The sequence below is a fragment of the Oratosquilla oratoria genome, chromosome 42, assembly GCF_046742065.1.
Source record: "Oratosquilla oratoria isolate Oo_2021 chromosome 42, ASM4674206v1, whole genome shotgun sequence".
Lineage (NCBI taxonomy): Eukaryota > Metazoa > Arthropoda > Malacostraca > Stomatopoda > Squillidae > Oratosquilla > Oratosquilla oratoria.
Genome location: NC_134818.1, coordinates 39,702,693 through 39,724,439, shown reverse-complemented (window position 1 = coordinate 39,724,439; position 21,747 = coordinate 39,702,693). Strand labels below are relative to the sequence as shown.

Below are 21,747 nucleotides of genomic sequence, written 5' to 3'. Positions count from 1 at the left end.
GTCTTGCCTGTACTATATTTCCCCGAGCCTGAATTTCTCTTCGATTTGTTTCATTATTTCTGGTTCATCTTCCTGAACTAATTCTAGTAAATTTCTTACTTTTTCATTTTCCTCTTTGATTCTTGTGGTTCTATCTGGGTTATGTTTCTCTTCCATTCCTAATATAATTATACATTTCTTTCTGTCTGCTAAGTCTCTTACTATATTCTCCTTCTGTCTCATCACTTTAATAACTGAGTTTTCAGTTTGTTCATTCATTTGCTGTCTGATTATGTCAGTGAATGCAACTTTGCTATTTTCTTGGATTTTTTTCCAACCCTCCTTGTTCTCCTTATTACATACATATACATACATATACCAAGGCTTTTTCCCCCTTTCAAGGGAGGTAGCCAAAAAGGGAAAGGCATAAAAACACTCCCACCCATTTCATCCCTAAATACACTCCACACCCCTCCCACCCTCCCTCTCATCTGAGCACCTCCTGGATGACGGGTCATCCCTGCACCTTGCCCACCGCCCTGGGTCAGAAGCACTGTCGCAAGACACAGCACATCCACAGCAAGTCCACTTCATTTAATCGGCGACCCCCCCTCTCCGTCCCCCCTTCCCTTTAAGGAGAGGACGGGGAGAAATCCCTTCGGGCTGCGTCAAAATTTGCTCACACATACTACCTCACCCCCAATCCCCCCGCCCATTCCTCCTCATGCAATCACAAAATCATCCATATACAACCATTCTCCATTCACCTCTGTCTTCTGTCCTCTCCCTTCCTTCCTCAACAGGCATTCCCCTCTTCCCCAAAGCCCCCTTCACCCCATCCATCCACCTCATCCTAGGAAGTCCCCTCATGTTCACTCCCTCCACATCTGCCTTCCATACCTCTTTTACTAGTCTTTCTTCACTCATTCTTTCCATGTGTCCAAACCATCCTAATATTCTTTCATCAACCCTATCTCCCAGCTCCTTTTTCACCCCTGTTCTCCTCCTCACCTCCTCATTTCTCACTCTATCCAGCCTAGTAACCCCCATCATACTTCTCAGACACCTCATCTCAAACACATTCAAACTCCTTCTCTCTTCTTCTCTTATGTTCCACATTTCTGCCCCATACAGTGCTGTTGGCACAATCACTCCTTCATACAGTCTCCTCTTCGCATCCATTCCCAAATGTCTATTCCTCATTACACTCTTTAATCCACCAAGGCATTTACTCGCTTCTCTCAATCTACATTCTACCTCCACCTTCACTCCACCTTTTCCTGCTACACTTGCACCCAAGTATCTAAAACTATCCACTTCCTCCAGTCGCTCTCCCTTAATGTTCACTTCCAGTCTACTGCCACTTTCACCCCTTGTACATCTCATCACCTTACTTTTACCCACATTTATCTTTAGCTTTCTTCTATCACATACTCTCCCAAACTCTGCCACCAGCTTCCTCAATCCCTCCTCCGATCCTGCCACAAGCGCAGTGTCGTCAGCAAACAACAGCTGGCTCACCTTCCACTTTTCTCCATTTTCTTTAACCATCTCCAATCCCTGACCCACTACCCTTGCATTCACCTCTCGCACCCCATCCATGTATAAGTTGAACAGCCAGGGCGACATAACGCATCCTTGACGAAGTCCCACCTTTACCTCTCTCCATTTCCAATCCTGACACAAGCTCTACTACTCTCATAAAAACTCTTGACAGCTCCCAAAAGCTTTCCTCCTATCCCATAAATCTGCATAACCTCCCACAGTGCCTTTCTGTCTACCCTATCATAAGCCTTTTCCAGATCCATAAAAGCCCAAAAAACATCCTTCCCCTTTCCTATAGCTTTCTCACATATCTGTCTTACCACAAAGATCTGATCTACACAACCTCTACCTGTCCTAAATCCACACTGTTCCTCACCAATTACTCCTTCTGTTCTCCTTATTATTCTCCTTTAAGACTTTATTCTCTTCTTTTACTTCTTTTAACTGTTTTTTTAATTCTTCAATTTCCTTAGTTTAGTTTTTGTTCGCCTTCTCTAGTTCTTCCAATTTTTCGACCCTCCGTACAATGTTGTTAACATGACCGAACCTACGCTCCAAGTCCTCGATCATCTTATCGACCTTCTCTTCTAGTCTTGTCAGTCGGGGGGGGTTTGTGTCCCCCCCACCCTCTTTAAATCCCTGGAAAATATTCTCATCACTTTCTACTGTATTGCTCTTATCTATACTTCTAATCTTTACATTTTTATTAGACATTTCATCGTCGCTCAGCTGGTCGGGGGGCCGTTTGTTTACCTTTCGCCTGTCTGCCTGGGCCAAGTCCTCTCCTTCCTCATTTCCTTCCATTTCCCTCAGCAATCCCTCCCCTTCTCCTCTTTCCCTACTTTCCCACTACCCCACGAGCAATTTCCCCCCACCCTGTAAATACAATAGGCACTTCTCTTTGCGTTGGGATCCACGAAACTTCAATTTTCTTCAGAACGTCTTCTAAGCCATCCGTTCGTTGAAGTGTGTGTGTGTGTGTGTGTGTGTGTGTGTGTGTGTGTGTGTGTGTGTGTGTGTGTGTGTGTGTGTGTGTGTGTGAAGTGGGTGGGCTTTGGGTTTATTTCCAGTGAAGGCCACATCAAGCACTGTTATGTTTTGAAATGCCAATTTTAGCTAGACTTAACAGGTATTATTGTATGAGGTTAGTGGACACCAGGGTTGGCGATTTTTTTTTTTTTTTTTTTTTTTATGAAAAATCAATTTCTTATTATTTAAATCAGATTTATTTGATTTAAATATTTTTTTTTTTATAGATTTTAAATATTCTGGGATTGCTATCTGATATGCGATCTGATTGCTAAAGGACATTTATAGCATATCAATATAAGGAGCAGTGTTATATGGACTTGCCACAAGTATACAAGGAACGGTATAAGCCTACATGTATATACCACTGTGCAGCCCACAAGTTTCAACAAGATTCTTGTTGAAACTTGTTCTAGGTAAGCAGCTTCTCACTGAGTCAGTTGCTGCTTTGAAATCAACCATGAAGGATGTCTTCTGGACCTGGCAGAGTGGTTCCTTCAGGCAGAAAAAATGATCCTGTCTAGAATTATTTTGAAAAACTACCAACAACTTCTGGCATAGGGTACCGAGCTAAATGCAAAGACTGCAGCCAGGAACTACAGGGCATTGTGTCAAGATTAAAATATCACAGAGATAAATGCCAAGGTCAGTCACAGCATACAGAAGAAATTGATGACCCATGTAAATAATTTTACTTATATTGTGTGCATTTCTCCCTTTTCATACGCAACTATATAAATTTGGTGAACAATGGAGAGCATGTGCAATAAAAATGTGAAGGCCTAAAGAGATGATAATTCAACTTCATTACTTCTAAATTTGGGTAATGACTATATCACTATAACATACTGTATCCACTCAACTTTGGGGCCTAGATGATTGTTATTCATTTCATTCAACGTTGTGTAATATATTTCATAGGTTCCATTGGAATTCAGCCCACATGGGATTCAGTCCTAACCTAACCCAACTAATCCATTATTTTTAATGAATTTAAAAGTGGACCGAATCCTGTGTGGGCTGAATTCCAAGCCCACCTATTTCATATCCTGTTAATTATTTCCAAATAATTTAGTGGCTTGTGTGAATATGATCATTATCTAAAAAATAACTACTGTACACAAAAGTAGCTTAAATCACACTATTCATTCATTTATTTATTCATTTATAAATTATGCAATATGCTAAAATTTTCTGTTTCCATTCCAGGATCTGTATCAACAGCCTCAATCCCTTCATCATCAGCTCCACTTGAATTATCTGCAAACCTGACTCCACCATTAAAAAGGTCACTATCAGACTCCTCCACAGGCGCCACTTCTGCTAAATCATTTTCATCTAAAAGAAAGTCATCAACATCTCTGGACAGATTTATCATCAAAACTTCAGCCTCTCAAAAGGAAACTCTCGACAAAGAAGTTGCAAGCATTATATTTGCTACAAATTCACCATTTCGTCTTGTTCAGCATCCTCAGTTTCTCAAGATGGTTCAGAACCTGAGGCCAGGTTATATTCCTCCATCCAGAAAAGATATTGCTGATAAGTACTTGGATCTTGTGTATGAAAAGGAATATAAAAAGTGTGCAGATGACCTGAATAATGAAACTGTATGTCTTTCAATTGATGGGTGGTCTAACATCCATAATGAGCCCATAATACGTGTCACTCTAACAACATCCACTGGTCAGATTTATTTAGTTGACACAATAGACACACCAGGGAAACTTCACACTGCTGAATATCTTCTACAACTTGTACAAAATTCGATCAAGAAGGCTGAACAAGATTTTGGTGGTCACATTGGAAGTGTTGTGACAGACAATGCAGCAAATGTCACCAAGATGAAAAACCTCTTGGAGGAATCGAGTGAACCTGAGCAGACCGTCATCACATACGGCTTATACCATTCCTTGTATACTTGAGGCAAGTCTATAACATTGCTCCTTATATTGATATGCTAAAAATGTCCTTTAGCAATCAGATTGCATATCAGATAGCAATCCCACAATATTTAAAATCTATAAAAAATATATATATATTTAAATCAAATAAATCTGATTTAAATAAAATAAAATAAATCAATTTTTTATCTTTTTAAAAGATAAAAAAAAAAAAAAAAAAAAAAAAAAAAAATGCCAACCCTGGTGTCCACTAAACTCATATAATAATACCTGTTAAGTCCGGCTGGAATTGGCATTTCAAAGCATAACAGTGCCTTAAAAATAGTTTCTTATTTCACTATAAAAGTTTATGTTAACTTATACTGCATTGAATAAGTCAATAGTTTATATATTTGTCTTATATATAATGTTAGGTTTCTAGTTTTGATATATTTGTCCAATATAAAATGTTAGGTTACAAAGAAAGCAATGGCCTCCACTAGCGGACCCAGAGATCTGGGTGCGCACGTCCTATGTAATAGTAGTCCTTGATATATATATATATATATATATATATATATATATATATATATATGTATGTATAGATATATATATATATCATACAGTATATATTATATATGTTTATATATATATATATATATATATATATATATATATATGCTGACTCTGCCACCATTCTTGTATGGTGGACTAAGGCCTTTAAATATGTACTCAGAAACATATACGTTACCTTAACATAGCCATATGAGACTTTGGGGTGTGATGTGCTTTAGGAGTTGCTTGTGCAGGATGCAGAAGAGAACTCCGAGATCTTGTTGGTGTGGGCACAGGGGAAAGGGCAGATGTCGATGGAGAGACAGGGGATGATGCCAACCGTGAGTGTGTATGACTATAAGAATAAGATGGTGATGGAATGTTCGGCATTCCAGTCATGCTGTTGGCCATTGCAGCGTTCAGAACCAAAGTGTTTTCCTGTTTGGAGAGAAGATGTATATCAGCAAAAATAAATTACTGGAAGAGGTAGAATAAAAGAAGAGAGAAGGAAGAAGGAAGAAAATGAAGATGAAAGATGAAGACAGACAAAAGAAACAAAAGGGAGAGGAAAAAGTAAAAAAGAAGATCATGGAAGAAAAAGAAAAAGGAGAAAGAGAAACAAAGAGAAACAAAAAGACCAAAGGAAGAAAGAAAACAAAAGGAAGGCAGGAAGAAAATGGAAGATAAAAAAGAAAGAGGAACAACAACAATTATAACAATCTCAAAACGGGGACACCTTATCCCTGGGAAGAAATGTTGGACTGTTATGTGTCAAACTGATGCAAGACTGTTTCTGTGACAATGACTTAATCATAGGAGGTGGGGAGTCATTGTTTGTCAGTTCTCCTTATGGGAAAAGATGGAGGAAATATAAAACAAAATAAGACTAAGCCTGATCCAGAGTGTTGGTCCATCAGGACTGCATCTCCAGGTGATGACAAGGGTTGACAACATTTTTAAGGAACTCTGGGGCAACGTCCTGCTCGACATGACCATCGAATACACAATGACTCAGTGGATAAAGGAAAATACCAGATACAGAGGTAGTGAAGAACCATCAAGGCTGGATTTAATACTTACAACAGAGCCTGAAATTGTCGATAAAATTAATTACAAAACTCCGATAGGAAAGAGTGACCATGTACTAATAGAATTTGAGTTGAAAGAGCAAATGGATCAAAGCAGAAATGATAAACATAGAATAAGAAGACTAATGTACAACAAAACAAATTTTGAGAAACTCAAAAAATTATTTCGCAATGCGAACTGGGAAAAATTCCTAAATGAAGAAACAGGGATGGAAGAGAAATGGAATATACTAAAAGAAATTTATAATGAGGGACTGAATAAATACATACAACAAAAAATGGAAAGAACATACATAAAAAGCTGGTAAAACAAAAGGTGTAGTGAAGCACAGGATAAAATAGACAAAGCTTGGAAGATATGGAAAAGATACAAGAAAACAAGCAAATGACTATTGTACATCAAACTAAGATATGATTATGTAAAAATATGCAGAGATGAAAAGAGAAACTATGGAAAAAAAAATGCAAGGAAGAACCCAATCTATTTTACAGGTATGTAAATGGCAAACTGAAGAACAAACAATAGAAAAGCTGCGCCAAGGTAAATATGAATATACAGAAGAACTGGAAATGGTTGAAATTATGAACCACTTCAAATCAGTATTCACAATAGAAAACTCACCTAACTGTGAGGAAATAGAGATATCCCCCTCAATGAAAAAAATAATTGTAACACAGATGGAAATCAGCGACCAAATCAAAACCCTTGATGTCAGAAAATCACATGGTCCAGACGGAATTGCAAATTGGATACTGAAAAAATGCATGGAAGAATTAATAGATAAAATATACAATATAATTCAATTCTCACTTAAAAAAGGAAAAGTGCCACAGGACTGGAAGAATGCAAACATTGTACTGATTTATAAGGGAGGAAACAAGGAAAACCCATCAAATTACAGACCAGTCTCCCTAACAAGCACAGTAGCAAAAATTTGCAAAAAGGTCATCAAAAATAGATGGGTTAAACATTTGGAAGAAAAAACTATACTGAATCCAAATAAATTTGGATTCAGACAAGATCATGTACAATTAACTTGATCTGCTTCTACTCAAAATTAATAGACATAATACAAGAGAGAGATGGTTGGGCAGACTGTGCCTTTCTGGACCTACAAAAGGCATTTGATAAAGTACCACACAATAAACTAATAAGGAAGATAGAATCAATAGGTAGCATCAGAGGAAAATTATTGGAATGGATGAAAGACTTCCTGACTGGGAGGAAAATGAGAGTAGTAATTAGAGATAAATGAATGGGATGGGGTGAGGAAGTATGGATGAGAACAATTTTGACACAGCCTGAAGGGATTTCTCCCTGTCTTCTCCTTTTCTGCATGGGGGAGGGAGGGGTGTCACAGAATTTATGAAGCAGCCTTGCTGTGGATGTGCTGTGTCTTGCGACACTGCTTCTGACCCAGGGCAGTGGACAGGATGCAGGGATGACCCGTCATCCAGGAGGTGCCAAGATGAGAGGGAGGGAGGAGGGAGGAGGGTGGAGGGGAGTGGAATATATATGAAATGAAATGGGTGGGAGTGGTTTCTATGCCTTTTTCTTTTTGGCTACCCCTCGTGTTGGGGGAAAAAGCCTTTGGTATATATGTATGTATGTATTTATAATTTGGTAATTAGTTGAACTAATGTTATAAAAAGTGTATTGAAAATCCATGATAAAGGAATTTCTTTCTAGAGAAAACTGAGTGTGAGAGAGATTTGGAAGTTCTAGCAAGTCCTGACCTTAAATCCAGGAAACAGTACATTAGTGCCAGGAGAAGAGTTAACAGAGCATCATGTTTCATTGCTAGGATGGTTACCAATAAAAGTGTAGAGGTAATTATCAAACTCTGGCTTTAGTTAGACCCATCCTTGACTTTGTGGTACAGTTGGATATCAATTCACTAGATCAGTACAGAGGAGAATGACCAAAATGATACATGGACTCAGAAATTTACCTTACGAAAAGAGGTTTAGGCACCTTAACTTACACTCTCTGGAAAGATGCAGAGTGTGGGGTGATCTAATAGAAGTGTTTAAGTGGATCAAAGGCAACAAGGGTGATGCAAACAAGGTCATCATCGTAATACAACAAGGCAGGACTCACAGTAATGGATTTAAATTGGACAAATTTGGACAAGTATTCCCAATTGGACAAGTATTCCCACTTGGATCGTAAGAGGCGAGAAAAAGGGGACGGGGATTGGGACTAGGCATCCTTCTCCTTGTAGCCCCACAGGGGACATTCCTAAACAAAAAAAAAGAAGGTATAAGAGGGTCTGGAAGTTCTCGGACCAGCACCCTAAGATTTGGGTCTTTCAATGTGCGTGGATGTGGTAGAGATATGAGTAAAAGGGAAGAGATAGGTGGTATGTTTGTGAGAAGAAAGATGGATGTGTTGGCTTAGAGTGAAACTAAGTTGAAAGGGAAGGGTGAGTGTAAGTTTGGGAGTGTAAGTGGGAGGTTATCAGGAGTGAAGACAGAGCAAGGGAGGGAAGGGGTGGCTATTCTAGTAAGTGAAGAGATAGGTAAACGGGTAGTGGAGTGGAAGGAGGTTTCCTCAAGGATAATGTGGATGAAGGTGAAACTGGGGAAGGAGATGTGGGTCTTTGTAAGTGCATATGGGCCTGACAGTGAGAAGAGTGTAGAAGAATGGGAGGCCTTTTGGATAGATAAAAATGAGTGCATAGAGGATTTAGGAAGAAATGTCAATGTAATAGTACTGGGAGACCTTCATGCTAGGGTAGGAAATGGTCCAATCGATGGAGTGGTTGGGAAATGTGGAGTTCCAGGAAAGAATCGTAGAGGAGAGTTGATGGTGGAAATGTGTCTAGAAAGAGAGTTGATGATAGCAAATACAGTGTTTTGGAAGAAAGTCAAGCATAAGTACACATGGGACAGGGTGGTGGAGGGAAGGGTGGTAGATAGAGCGCTAATGGATTATGTAGTGGTAAATAGGATTATGATAGGAAGAGTTAAGGATGTACATGTGCTAAGAGGAGAGGGTGGGGGAATATCAGATCATTTTTTGGTGGAAGGTAAGTTGAGAGTGGAGGATAGATGGAGGAAGAGGAAAGGGACAAAAGGTAGGGAGGTTCTTAGAGTGAACTCTTTGAATGGAAAGGAGAAGGAGTACGGAAAGAAGCTGAAGGAGGAGTGGGGATGGTTCAAGGAGGGAGTCATAAAGTGTGCAAGGATGGTGTGTGGAACAAGAAGGACAGGGGGAAATAGAAGAAAGGGTAGTGAATGGTGGGATGAGGAAACAAAGAAGGTTGTAGAAGAGAAGAAGCGAGCTTTCACAGATTGGTTACAAAATAGGACGAGGGAGTTATATGAGAGGTACAAAGAAAAGAAAAGAGAAGTAAAGCAAAAGGTAAAGGAGGCAAAGAGGAGAGCAGATGTGAAATGGGGTAAGAGTATGACAGAAAATTTTGAAAGTAATAAAAAGATGTTTTGGAAAGAAATTAAGAGAGGAAGAGGAGGCAAATCAAGTAGAGAAGAAAAGGTATAAGGTGCAGATGGAGAGATGATAATGGAAGAGAAGGCAGTAAGGGGAAGATGGGCAGAATATTTTAGAGAGTTGCTAAATGTGAAGGAGGATAGGGAAGGAAAGATAGCTGCAGTGGGAAATGCGAAGAAAACAAGAGTGAGGAGAATGGAGGAGAAATAAGGAAGGATGAGGTGAAGGCAGTTGTTAAGATGATGAAAGCAGGTAAGGCACCTGGTCTGGATGGATGCCATGCAGAATGTCTGAAAAAGGAGGTACAGTGATGGTGAACTGGTTGGTGAGGTTATTTAATGTTTGCTGGAGAGAGGGTAGAGTACCGGAGGACTGGAGGAGTGCCTGTATAGTTCCTCTTTACAAGGGAAAAGGGGACAAGTGTGAATGTAGTAGTTTCAGAGGGATTAGCTTGTTAAGTGTAGTTGGGAAGGCTTATGGGAGGATCTTGATTGAGAGGATTAGGAGAGGAACAGAAGGAGTAATTGGTGAGGAACAGTGTGGATTTAGGACGGGTAGAGGTTGTGTAGATCAGATCTTTGTGGTAAGACAGATATGTGAGAAAGCTATAGGAAAGGGGAAGGATGCTTTTTGGGCTTTTATGGATCTGGAAAAGGCTTATGATAGGGTAGACAGAAAGGCACTGTGGAAGGTTATGCAGATATACAGGATGGGAGGAAAGCTTCTGGGAGCTGTCAAGAGTTTTTATGAGAGTAGTAGAGCTTGTGTCAGGATTAGAAATGGAGAGAGTGAGTGGTTCGAGGTAAAGGTGGGACTTCGTCAAGGATGTGTTATGTCACCCTGGCTGTTCAACTTATACATGGATGGGGTGGTGCAAAAGGTAAATGCAAGGGTAGTGGGCAAGGGATTGGAGATGGTTAAAGAAAATGGAGAAAAGTGGGAGGTGAGCCAGCTGTTGTTTGCGGACGACACTGCGCTTGTGGCAGGATCAGAGGAGGGATTGAGGAAGTTGGTGACAGAGTTTGGGAGAGTATGTGATAGAAGAAAGCTAAAGATAAATGTGGGTAAAAGTAAGGTGATGAGATGTACAAGGGGTGAAAATGGCAGTAGACTGGAAGTGAGCATTAAGGGAGAGCGACTGGAGGAAGTGGATAGTTTTAGATACTTGGGTGCAAATGTGGCAGGAAAAGGTGGAGTGAAGGTGGAGGCAGAATGTGGATTGAGAGAAGCGAGTAAATGCCTTGATGGATTAAAGAGTGTAATGAGGAATAGACATTTGGGAATGGATGCTAAGAGGAGACTGTATGAAGGAGTGATTGTGCCAACAGCACTGTATGGGGCAGAAACATGGAACATAAGAGAAGAAGAGAGGACTTTGAATGTGTTTGAGATGAGGTGTCTGAGAAGTATGATGGGGGTTACTAGGCTAGATAGAGTGAGAAATGAGGAGGTGAGGAGGAGAACAGGGGTGGAAAAGGAGTTGGGAGATAGGGTTGATGAAAGAGTATTAGGATGGTTTGGACACATGGAAAGAATGAGTGAAGAAAGACTAGTAAAAGAGGTATGGAAGGCAGATGTGGAGGGAGTGAACATGAGGGGACGTCCTAGGATGAGGTGGATGGATGGGGTGAAGGGGGCTTTGGGGAAGAGGGGAATGTCTGTTGAGGAAGGATGGGAGAGGACAGAAGACAGGGGTGAATGGAGAATGGTTGTATATGGATGATGTTGTGATTGCATGAGGTGGAATGGGCGGGGGGGTGGGGGTGAGGTAATATGTGTGAGGAAAAGTTGACGCAGCCCGAAGGGATTTCTCCCCGTCCTCTCCTTTTATGCAATGGGGGGACAGAGAGGGGGGGTCACCGATTTAATGAAGCGGCCTTGCTGTGGATGTGCTGTGTCTTGTGACACTGCTTTTGACCCAGGGCAGTGGACAAGGTGCAGGGATGACCCATCATCCAGGAGGTGCTCAGATAAGAGGGAGGGTGGAGGGGTGTGGAGTGTATTCAGGGATGGAATGGGTGGAAATGATTTTATGCCTTTCCCTTTTTGGCTACCTCCCTTGTAAGGGGGAAAAAGCCTTGGTATATGTAGATTTAAGAAGGAAATAGAAAAGAATTGGTTTACTAATAGGGTAGTCAACAATGGAATAGACTTGGTAACCATGTAGTGAGCACTGACACTATCGGTTGTTTTAAGAAATGGTTTGACAACTGTACAGATGGGGATGATAGGTGGTAATGTACAGTCATCCCTTGTTATTCGCGGGGGATACATTCTCAAAACCCCCGTGAATGGCTAAAACCACGAATACTCTTTTTGAGAAAACCATTGAAAATCTACGGAATATCACTGCCAAAACTCACACTCTTGTGCTTCATTCTAGCCACACTTCACTACTAACCATTGAAACATGATTTAAATGTTTTCCACTTATAATAAATTCACTTCTCATATATCAGCGGTTAACAAGTATAATTTAATAACACTTAATAAACTAAGAATAATACAATATGGCCCATATTAGGGCCATTCACTCACCGACTTCATATCTCATATTTCTTACCCTCCTTCTTCATGGCTAAAATCCAACTTTTAATGCATGGCATAAAAGGAAATACTTCAAAGACAAATATCAACAACAAAACATTTATTAACCAATAAATAATTGCATCACTCCAGCTGACTACTTCACCACTGTTGTTGTTCTTGACTTCTCGTCCTCTAGCTTCTCTGCCCACTGCGTAATGCACTAGCACTCTGAGTGATACAATTGAACATAGGTCTAGTTTTTTGCTATTTTCGGACAAGATATTGCTGATATTGGGGAAAATTTGGTACTGATCAACAGGAAACTGATGAATGAACAGCTATAGAAAAAATAATTATTCTGCGATTATTCACCTTGTAATTATTTACCTTGAAGAACACGTGTGAACTGAGTGGCAGGTGATGCTGCCTGAGGCTCACATGGGCAACATGGGCCGCGGGATGCATTAGTGGCTTTCCAATGGGTCAAAATTTATTTTTTCTTTCATTTTTTTTCAATTGAAATCCGTGAATAGTCAACACCGCAGATAAAAGAAACTGTGAATAACGAGGGATGACTGTACATGGTACTGCCTAGTGTAGGCCTTATGGTCTCTTGCAGTCTCCTTTATTCTTATGTTCTTATGTAGGCACCATCATATGGAAGAGGTTAAGAAGGAAATAGGCAAGAACTGGTTTACAAAATAGAGTGGTCAAAGAATGGAATAGACTTAGTAACCATGTAGTGAATGAATTCATAACTTTCTCACATCTTGTTTGGCTCTCCTGATTTTCCATACAGAGTGTGAATTGACCACAGAGTTGTAGAAGATGATGACTGATGGCATATTACTTGTGAAGACTACTTGCGACGACAAATCACTTGTGTAGCTGGGCTGATGGATGCTTGAGTGTCCTGGAAGACAAAAAGAAACAATCTATCTATATCTACACACCAAAAGGCTTCATCTCTTATACAAGGGAGGTAGCCAGCCAGGGCAGGCACCCCACTTACACCTATCTAACACCAATTTGATTTTCCATTTATCTCTGCTCCTTGTAGATAAAGGGCCAGCCTTGCTCCCCAACTCACTCCTAGGTCAGAATATATCTATATACCAAGGATGAAATAGATGGATTAAAAGGGGCATTGGGAAAGAGGGGAATGTCTGTTGAGGAAGGACGGGAGCAGACAGAAGATAGGGGTGAGTGGAGAATGGTTGTGTATGGATGATGCTGTGATGCATGAGGGGGAGTTGGTGGGGGGTGGGGGTGGCTGTGAGGGAGCATGTGTGTATGACATTTTGATGCAGCCCGAAGGGATTTCTCCCCGTCTTCTCTTTTTCTGCATGAAGGGACAGAGAGGGGACTCCCTGATTTGATGAAGTGGCCTTGCTGTGGATGTGTTGTCTTGCTACACTGCTTCTGACCCAGGGCACTGGGCGAGATGCAGGAATGACCTGTCATCCAGGAGCCAAGAAAAGAGGGAGGGAGGGAGGGGGGTGAATGAGAGTGGAATATGTGGGGATGGAATGGATGGGAGTGGATTTTATGCCTTTGTTTTTTGGCTACCTCCCTTGTAAGGGGGAAATAGTCCTTGGTATATGTATGTATGTATATACCAAGGGCTTCTTACCCCTTATAAGTGAGGTAGCCAAGTCAAAGGCACACACCCACTCCCACCCAACCACCCTTTCCTCCTTCTCAGCTCCTTATGGCTGAAGGGTCATCCCTGTCTCCCACCCACTGCCTGGGTCAGTAGCAATGCAGTAAGACATAGTACATCCACAGCAAGGCTGCTTCACTTAAACGGTGACCCCGTCCCTCTCCATCCCCTCATGTAGAAAATAAAGAAGATGGGGAGAAATTCCTTCAGGCTACATCAAATCATCATCCATACACAGCCATTCTCCACTAACCCCTATTCCCTGCCTTCTCCCTTTCTTGTTCAACAGTCATTACCATCTTGCTCAAAGCACCCTTTCACCCCATGCATCCATCTCATCCTCAATCATCACCTCAAGTTCCCTCCATTCATCTCTGCCTTCCACACATCTTTTGCTAATCAATTTTCATTCATTCTTTCCATGTATTCAAACCATCCCAGTACTTTTTCATCATCCCTTTTTGCCATTTCCTCTTCCAGTCCCACTCCCCTCCCCACTTCCTCATTTCAAAAGATTACAAAGAAAGAGCAGGAGAATGGGAGACCCTTTGGTCCATAACTAGGTCAGATACAAAAAATTAAACAAATAAAAAAAATTAATAAACAAGTAAATAATAATAAATAATATAGAAAAATAATACATACATATAGGGGAGGTAGAAAAAAAAAAGCATCAAACCACTCCCACCCATTCCATCCCTAACATACTCCACTCCGCTCCACCCTCTTCCCTCCCTCTTGGCACCTCCTGAATGATGGGTCATACCTGCATCTCGCCCAATGCCCTGGGTCAGAAGCAGTGTTGCAAGTCAAAGCACATCCACAGCAAGGCCACTTCATGCAGAAAAGAAGACGGGGAGAAATCCCTTTGGGCTGCGTCAATTTATTTCTCATACCTACTCCCTCACCCCCTATCCCCCACCCACTCCACCTCATGCATCACAGCATTATCCATATACAACCATTCTCCATTCACCCCTATCTTCTGTCCTCTCCCATCCTTCCTCAACAGACATTCCCCTCTTTCCCAATGCCCATTTTACCCCATCCATCCATCCCATCCTAGGTCACCCCCTTATGCTCGCCTCTTCTACCTTTGCCTTCTACACCTCATTTACTAGTCTTTCTTCACTCATTCTTTACAGGTGTCCAAACCATCCCAATACTCTTTTATTCACCCTATCTCTCAGCTCCCTTTCCACCCCTGTTCTCCTCCTCACCTCCTCATTTCTCATTCTATCTAGCCTAGTAACCCTTATCATACTTCTCAGGCACCTCATATCAAACACATTCAAACTCCTCTCTTCTTCTCTTATGTTCCATGTTTCTGCCCCCATACAGTGCTGTTGGCACAATCACTCCATACAATCACCTCTTAGCATCCATTCCCAAATGTCTATTTCTCATTACACTTTTTAATCCATCAAGGCATTTACTCACTTCTCTCAATCTACATTCTACCTCCACCCCCACTCCTCCCTTTCCCACCACATTTGCACCCAAGTATCTAAAACTATCCACTTCCTCCAGTCTCTCTCTCCCTTAATACTCACTTACACTCTGCTGCCACTCTCTCCCCTTGTACATCTCATCACCTTATTTTTACTCACATTTATCTTTAATTTCCTTTTTTTGCACAACTTCCCAAACTCTGTCACCAATTTCCTCAATCCCTCCTCTGATCCTGCTACTAGTGCAGAGTTGTCAGCAAACAACAACTGGCTTATTTCCCACTTTTCTCCATTTTCTTTAACCATCTCCAATCTCTGATCCACTACCCTTGCATTTACCTTTTGCACCACTCCATCCATGTATAAATTGAACAGCTAGGGTGACAACACATCCCTGACAAAGTTCCACCTTTACCTCAAACCACTCACTCACTCTTGACTGTTCTTAACAGCTTTCCTTCTATCCCATATATCTGCAATACCTCCCAGTGCCTTCCTGTCTACCCTGTCGTAAGCTTTTTCCAAATCCATAAAATCCCAAAACACATCCTTACCTTTTGCTATAGCTTTCTCACATATCTGTCTTACCACAAAGATCTGATCTACACAACCTCTACCTGTACTAAATCCACACTGTTCCTCACCTATTACTTCCTATGTTCCCCTCCTAATACTCTCAATCAAGATCCCCCCCATAAGCTTTTCCAACTACACTTAACCCCTTCCATACGGTGCCACACACGTAGGCGTCATGAGGAGCAAGTGGATTCGCGACGCTGCCATATCAGCGTCTTGATTATATTTATTGTAGTCGCCCCTGTGTTTTTACATTCTCCCTAATCTGCTCTTAATCCCATTCTCTGTGGTTTTCAAAATTCACTGGTGAAAGAGAGAACGATCGATATAAGCCGTGACTATATTTTATGATGCGAGTATTATTACGACACGTCGTACGGCTGGCATTGGCTGCTGCCCGCAAGATTTAAGTCCCTCTGAAACTACTACACTCACACTTGTCCCCCTTAACCTTGTAAACTGGAACTATACAGGCACTCCTCCAGTCCTCCGGCACTCTACCCTCTCTCCAACAAACATTAAACAACCTCACCAGCCAGTCCACCATCACTGTACCTCCTTTTTTCAGACATTCTGCAAGGAAGCCATCCAGACCAGGTGCCTTACCTACTCTCATCACTTTACCTTTCCTTATTTCTCCTCCATTTTCCTCACTCATCATTCTCATTTTCTTAGCACTTCCCATTGCAACTACCTTTCCCTCCCTATCCTCCTTCACATTTAGCAACTCCCTAAAATACTCTACCCATCTTCCTTTAAGTGCCTTCTCTTCCATTATCATCTCTCCATCTGCACCTTTTATCTTTTCTTCTCTACTTGATTCGCCTCCTCTTCCTCTATTACTTTCTTTCCAAAACATCTTTTTATTACTTTCAAAATTTTCTGTCATACTCTTACCCCATTGCACATCTGCTCTCCTCTTTGCCTCCTTTACCTTTTCTTTTCTTTGTACCTCTTATATTACTCCCTCGTCCTATTTTGTAACCAATCTGTGAAAGCTCACATTTTCTCTTCTACAACCTTCTTTGTTTCCTCATTCCACCACTCACTACCCTTCCTTCTATTTCCTCCCATCCTTCTTGTTCCACACACCATCTTTGCACACTTTGTGACTCCCTCCTTGAACCATCCCCATTCCTCCTCCACTCCTAGCTTTACTCTATCCTTCACTCCTCCCCACTCCTCTCTCAGTTTCTTCTTGTACTCCTTCTCCTTTTCCTTTTCATTTACAGGATTCACTCTAAGCACCTCCCTACCTTTTGTCCTTTCCTTTCTCCACCTATCCCCTACTCTCAACTTACCTTCCACCAAAAATGATTTGATATTCCTCCACTCTCTCCCCTTAGCACATGTACATCCTTAACTCTTTCTATTATACTCCTATCTACCACTACATAGTCCATTAATGCTCGACTTTCTTCCGAAACACTGTATTTGCTATCATCAACTCTCTTTCTAGACACATCTACCCTAGCATTAAGATCTCCCAATACTACTACATTGACATTCCTCCCTAATCCCTCTATGCACTTATTTAAATCTATCCAAAAAGCCTCCCTTTTTTCTACACTCTTCTCACTACCAGGCCCATTTGAACTTACAAAAACCCACATCTCCTTTCCTAGTTTCACCTTCATCCACATTATCCTTGAGGAAACCTCCTTCCACTCTGCTACACATTTACCTATCTCTTCACTTACTAGTATAGCCACCCCTTCTCTCCCTCGCCCTCTCTTCACTCCTGAAAACCTCCCAATTATACTCCCAAACTCACACTCGCCCTTCCCTCTCAACTTAGTTTCACTCAAAGCCAACACATCCATCTTTCTTCTCACAAACATATTACCTATCTCTTCCCTTTTACTCTCATCTGTACTACATCCACGCACATTAAAAGATCCAAACTTTAGGGTGCTGGTTGGAATACTCCTAGACCCTCTTATGTCTTTACTTTTTTTAGGAATGTCCCCTGTGGGGCTACAGGGAAAAGGATGCCTGGTCCCAATCCCCGTGCCATTTTTCTCGCCTCTTATGATCCAAGTGGAAATACTTGATGGCAGTATTCTTTTCCCCCCACCACAAGGTAGGCAAAACAAGGAAATGAAATTCAGAGAAATGGTACAAGACAGCAACAAGGGGTTGCAGGACAGCATAATGGAGGGACGGGACAGTAGCAGTATAATAAAAATTTAATCATTTCTCTGTGAGCAGAGTCCTCCTCTATCACAGACAAAATGATGTGTAGTTCTGGTCCGTAGGGGCGCCCCATATAGACCCTAAAGTGTCAACTGCATGCTACTTTACCGTAACAACATGCAGTTAATACCCAGATGGGGAGATATGTAAATGATAAACTAAAAGACAAACATGAAATAGTGAAACTGCAAAGGAAATAAAAAATATATAGATGATGTAGAAATGGCTAAAGTTATGACCAGGCATTTTAGGTCTGCATTTACAATTGAAAGCTCACAAATTTGGTAGGAAGGACAACGAGGAAGATCCCCCGAAATGAAAGAAATAATGGTGACACAGAAAGAAATATGGGACCAATTAAAAAACCTTGATGTCAGAAAGTCACACAGGCCAAATGAAATTGCAAATTGGATATTAAAAGAGTGTATAGATGAACTAAGACAAAATACACAAGATAATTGACTTCTCACTCAAAGATGGAAAAGTACCATAAGATTGGAAAAATGCAAATATTGTACCAATATAAAAAGGAGACAAAGAAAATCCAACAAACTATAAACCAGTATCCCTTACAAGCACAGTAGCAAAAATATGCAAAAAAGTTATAGAATAAATGGATTAAACACTTGGAAGAGAACAAAATACTAAATCCGAAACAATTTGGATATAGAAGTGGAAGATCATGTACTACAAACAATATGCTTTTACATACATACATACATATGCCAAAGGCCTTTTTTCCCTTACACGGGGGGTAGTCAAAAAGAAAAAGGCATAGAAACCACTACCACCCATTCCATTTCCCATATATTCCACTCCCCTCTACCCTCCTTCCCCCTTCTTATCTTGGCACCTCCTGGATGACGGGTCATCCCTGCATTCTACACACTGCCCTAAGTCAGAAGTAGTGTCGCAAGACACAGCACATCCACAGCAAGGCTGCTTCATTAATTCAGCAACCCCCCTCTCTGTCCCCTCATGCAGGAAAGGAGAAGACGGGGAGAAATCCCCTCGGGCTGCATCAAATTTTTTCTCATACATACTTCCTCACCCCCCATCCCCCGCCCACTCCCCTTCATGCATCACAGCATTATCTATACACAACCCTTCTCCATTCACGCCTATCTTCTGTCCTCTCCCGTCCTTCCTCAACAGACATTCCTCTCTTTTGTAATGCCCCTTTCACCCCATCCATCCATCTCATTCTAGGACGACCCCTCATATTCACTCCTTCCACACCTCTTTTACTAATCTTTCTTCACTCATTCTTTACATGTGTCCAAACCATCTCAATACTCTTTCATCCACCCTATCTCCCAGCTCCCTTTCCACCCATGTTCTCCTCCTCACCTCCTCATTTCTCATTCTATCTAGCCTAGTAACCCCTATCATACTTCTCAGACATTTCATCTCAAACACATTCAAACTCCTTCTCTCTTCCTCTCTTATGTTCCATGTTCCTGGCCCGTACTGTGCTGTTGGCACAATCACTCCTTCATATAACCTCCTCTTAGCATCCATTCCCAGATGTCTATTTCTCATTACACTTTTTAATCCATCAAGGCATTTACTCGCTTCTTTCTATCTACATTCTACCTCCACCCCCATGCCTCCCTTTCCTGCCACATTTACACCCAAGTACAACCACTCCTCGTTTAACGACGACAATTGGGACCAGCGCGCCGTCGTTAACCGAATTGGTCGTTAAGCGAAAGTGTATACATATACATACATGTACAATGTCCAGCAATACACATACAGACGCTCCTCTACTTACGTTCATTCGTTTTACGTTTTTTTGAATTTTACGTTAGAACTGACTGTAAAAGAAATTTGTAAAAAAAAAAAAGTTTGAGTGAATTTTTTAGTTTAGCGCGCTCTCTGTAGTTCAAACGATGCTTGCGCATGATGCTGCGTCCATTGTTTACATTGTACAAACGACAAACTGAGCATGCTTTGCCTAATCCTCCTCCTCCTCCTCCCCTCCTCCTCCACCATCTCAATTTATGTTGCTTGAATTTAATTTATTTGAAATTAATGTTATTATTTTACAATGTTATGTGTATAATTAATGATTTAGGGGTGTTTTATAAGATATGGTAATAGAATTTACGGATGTATAGTACAGTAACAACTTACGTTCATTTTCAACTTACGTTCGGCCATTCGGAACGTAACTAAAACGTAAGTTGAGGAGCGTCTGTATCTTTATTTTCGTGTATTTCCCTCTTTTATACAGTACATTAAAGCTTTATTTACTGTTTATTTATGGTGGTTAGGTTCCCGAAATTACCGTATATGACCAAATCCGCGTATGCTGACATTCCATATTGAATACCGGGGTATTTTTTTAGTTTCGACCGTGGACGCAATATAGCAATAGAAAATTAATTATTAATTTTGTAAATTAAAATGTATCAACGTAATATGCAATTTTGTGGGCGGAAATGAAAGTAAAAAATACCATGCTACAAGAAATTATGCTAATGAATGAAGTCGGTAGCATAGAATCGGGACGCCATCTTGTCGTCTGCCAACGTCTCTCACAACGACGACAACGAGGACGAGCCGGATGACATTTAATTTGTAGGTAATGATTTATCAAACACAGGTTAGGTTAGTTTAGTTTGGGTTAGGCGAATTTATCCTTTCATTTCCTCGACATCGGCATCTATCATAACAAACATGGTGTACCATTCGTCTGACATGACTTTGTTACTTATGAAATTTGTTTTAGCACCTTTTTTTTTATTTCCGCTCACAAAATTGCATATTACATTGATACATTATAATTTACAAAATTAATAATTAATTTTCTATTGCTATATTGCGCCCTTGGTCGAAACTAAAAATTTACCACTACCGGTATATATTGTATCCCAGGTAGTTTTTGCAGCTTGCAGGATGGTAATGTAGACCTAAGCTTCAGAACACTTTACCTCACAGCTAATATCCACCGTACAAGTTCATTTATAACATCATACAAATTTGCCTCAGCCAACTTAATTATCGTACACGACGTTGTAACTTCGGGAGATTTACGTTAAACGAATATTGGTCTGTCATAAAGCCCGTCGTTACTCCGAGTTGTCGTTAACCGAGTAGGTCGTTAAACGAGGAGTGGGTGTATCTAAAACTATCCACTTCCTCCAGTCTTTCTCCCTTAATACTCACTTCCAGCCTGCTGTCACTCTCTCCCCTTGTACATCTCATCACCTTACTTTTGCCTACATTTATCTTCAGCTTCCTTCTTTTGCACACCTTCTCAAACTCTGTCACTAACTTCCTCAATCCCCCCTCCGATCCTGCTATAAGTGCAGTGTCATCAGCAAATAACAACTGGCTTATTTCTCACTTTTCTCCATTTTCTTTAACCATCTCCAACCCCCTGACCCACTACCCTTGCATTCACCTCTTGCACCACCCATCCATGTATAGATTGAACAGCCAGGGCAACATAACACATCCCTGACAAAGTCCCACATTTACCTCAAACCATTCACTCTCTCCATTTCTAATCCTAACACAAGCTCTACTACTCTCATAATAACTCTTGACTGCTCTTAACAGCTTTCCTCCTATCCCATATATCTGCAGTACCTCCCATAGTGCCTTCCTATCTATCCTGTCGTAAGCTTTTTCTAGAACCATAAAAGCCCAAAAAACATCCTTACCTTTTCCTATACCTTTCTCACATATCTGTCTTACCACAAAAATCTGATCTGCACAACCCCTACCTGTCCTAAACCCACACTGTTCCTCACTAGTTACTCCCTCTGTTCCTCTCCTAATCCTCTTGATC

The 21,747-nt window shown here is 41.0% G+C and overlaps 1 protein-coding gene across 4 annotated transcripts in view; it reads right to left on the bottom strand.

Moving 5' to 3' along the window:
- shtd (anaphase promoting complex subunit 1) overlaps positions 1 to 21,747 on the bottom strand; it is a 443,338-nt gene that overhangs the window by 377,656 nt on the left and 43,935 nt on the right. For all 4 annotated transcript variants that reach the window (XM_076179508.1, XM_076179510.1, XM_076179511.1 and 1 more), the window contains exons 6-7: positions 12,827 to 12,972; positions 5,185 to 5,426 (exon numbers count right to left, since the gene is read on the bottom strand). In XM_076179508.1, the coding sequence (XP_076035623.1) occupies positions 5,185 to 5,426; positions 12,827 to 12,972 (388 nt within the window). The remainder of the gene's footprint in view (positions 1 to 5,184; positions 5,427 to 12,826; positions 12,973 to 21,747) is intronic.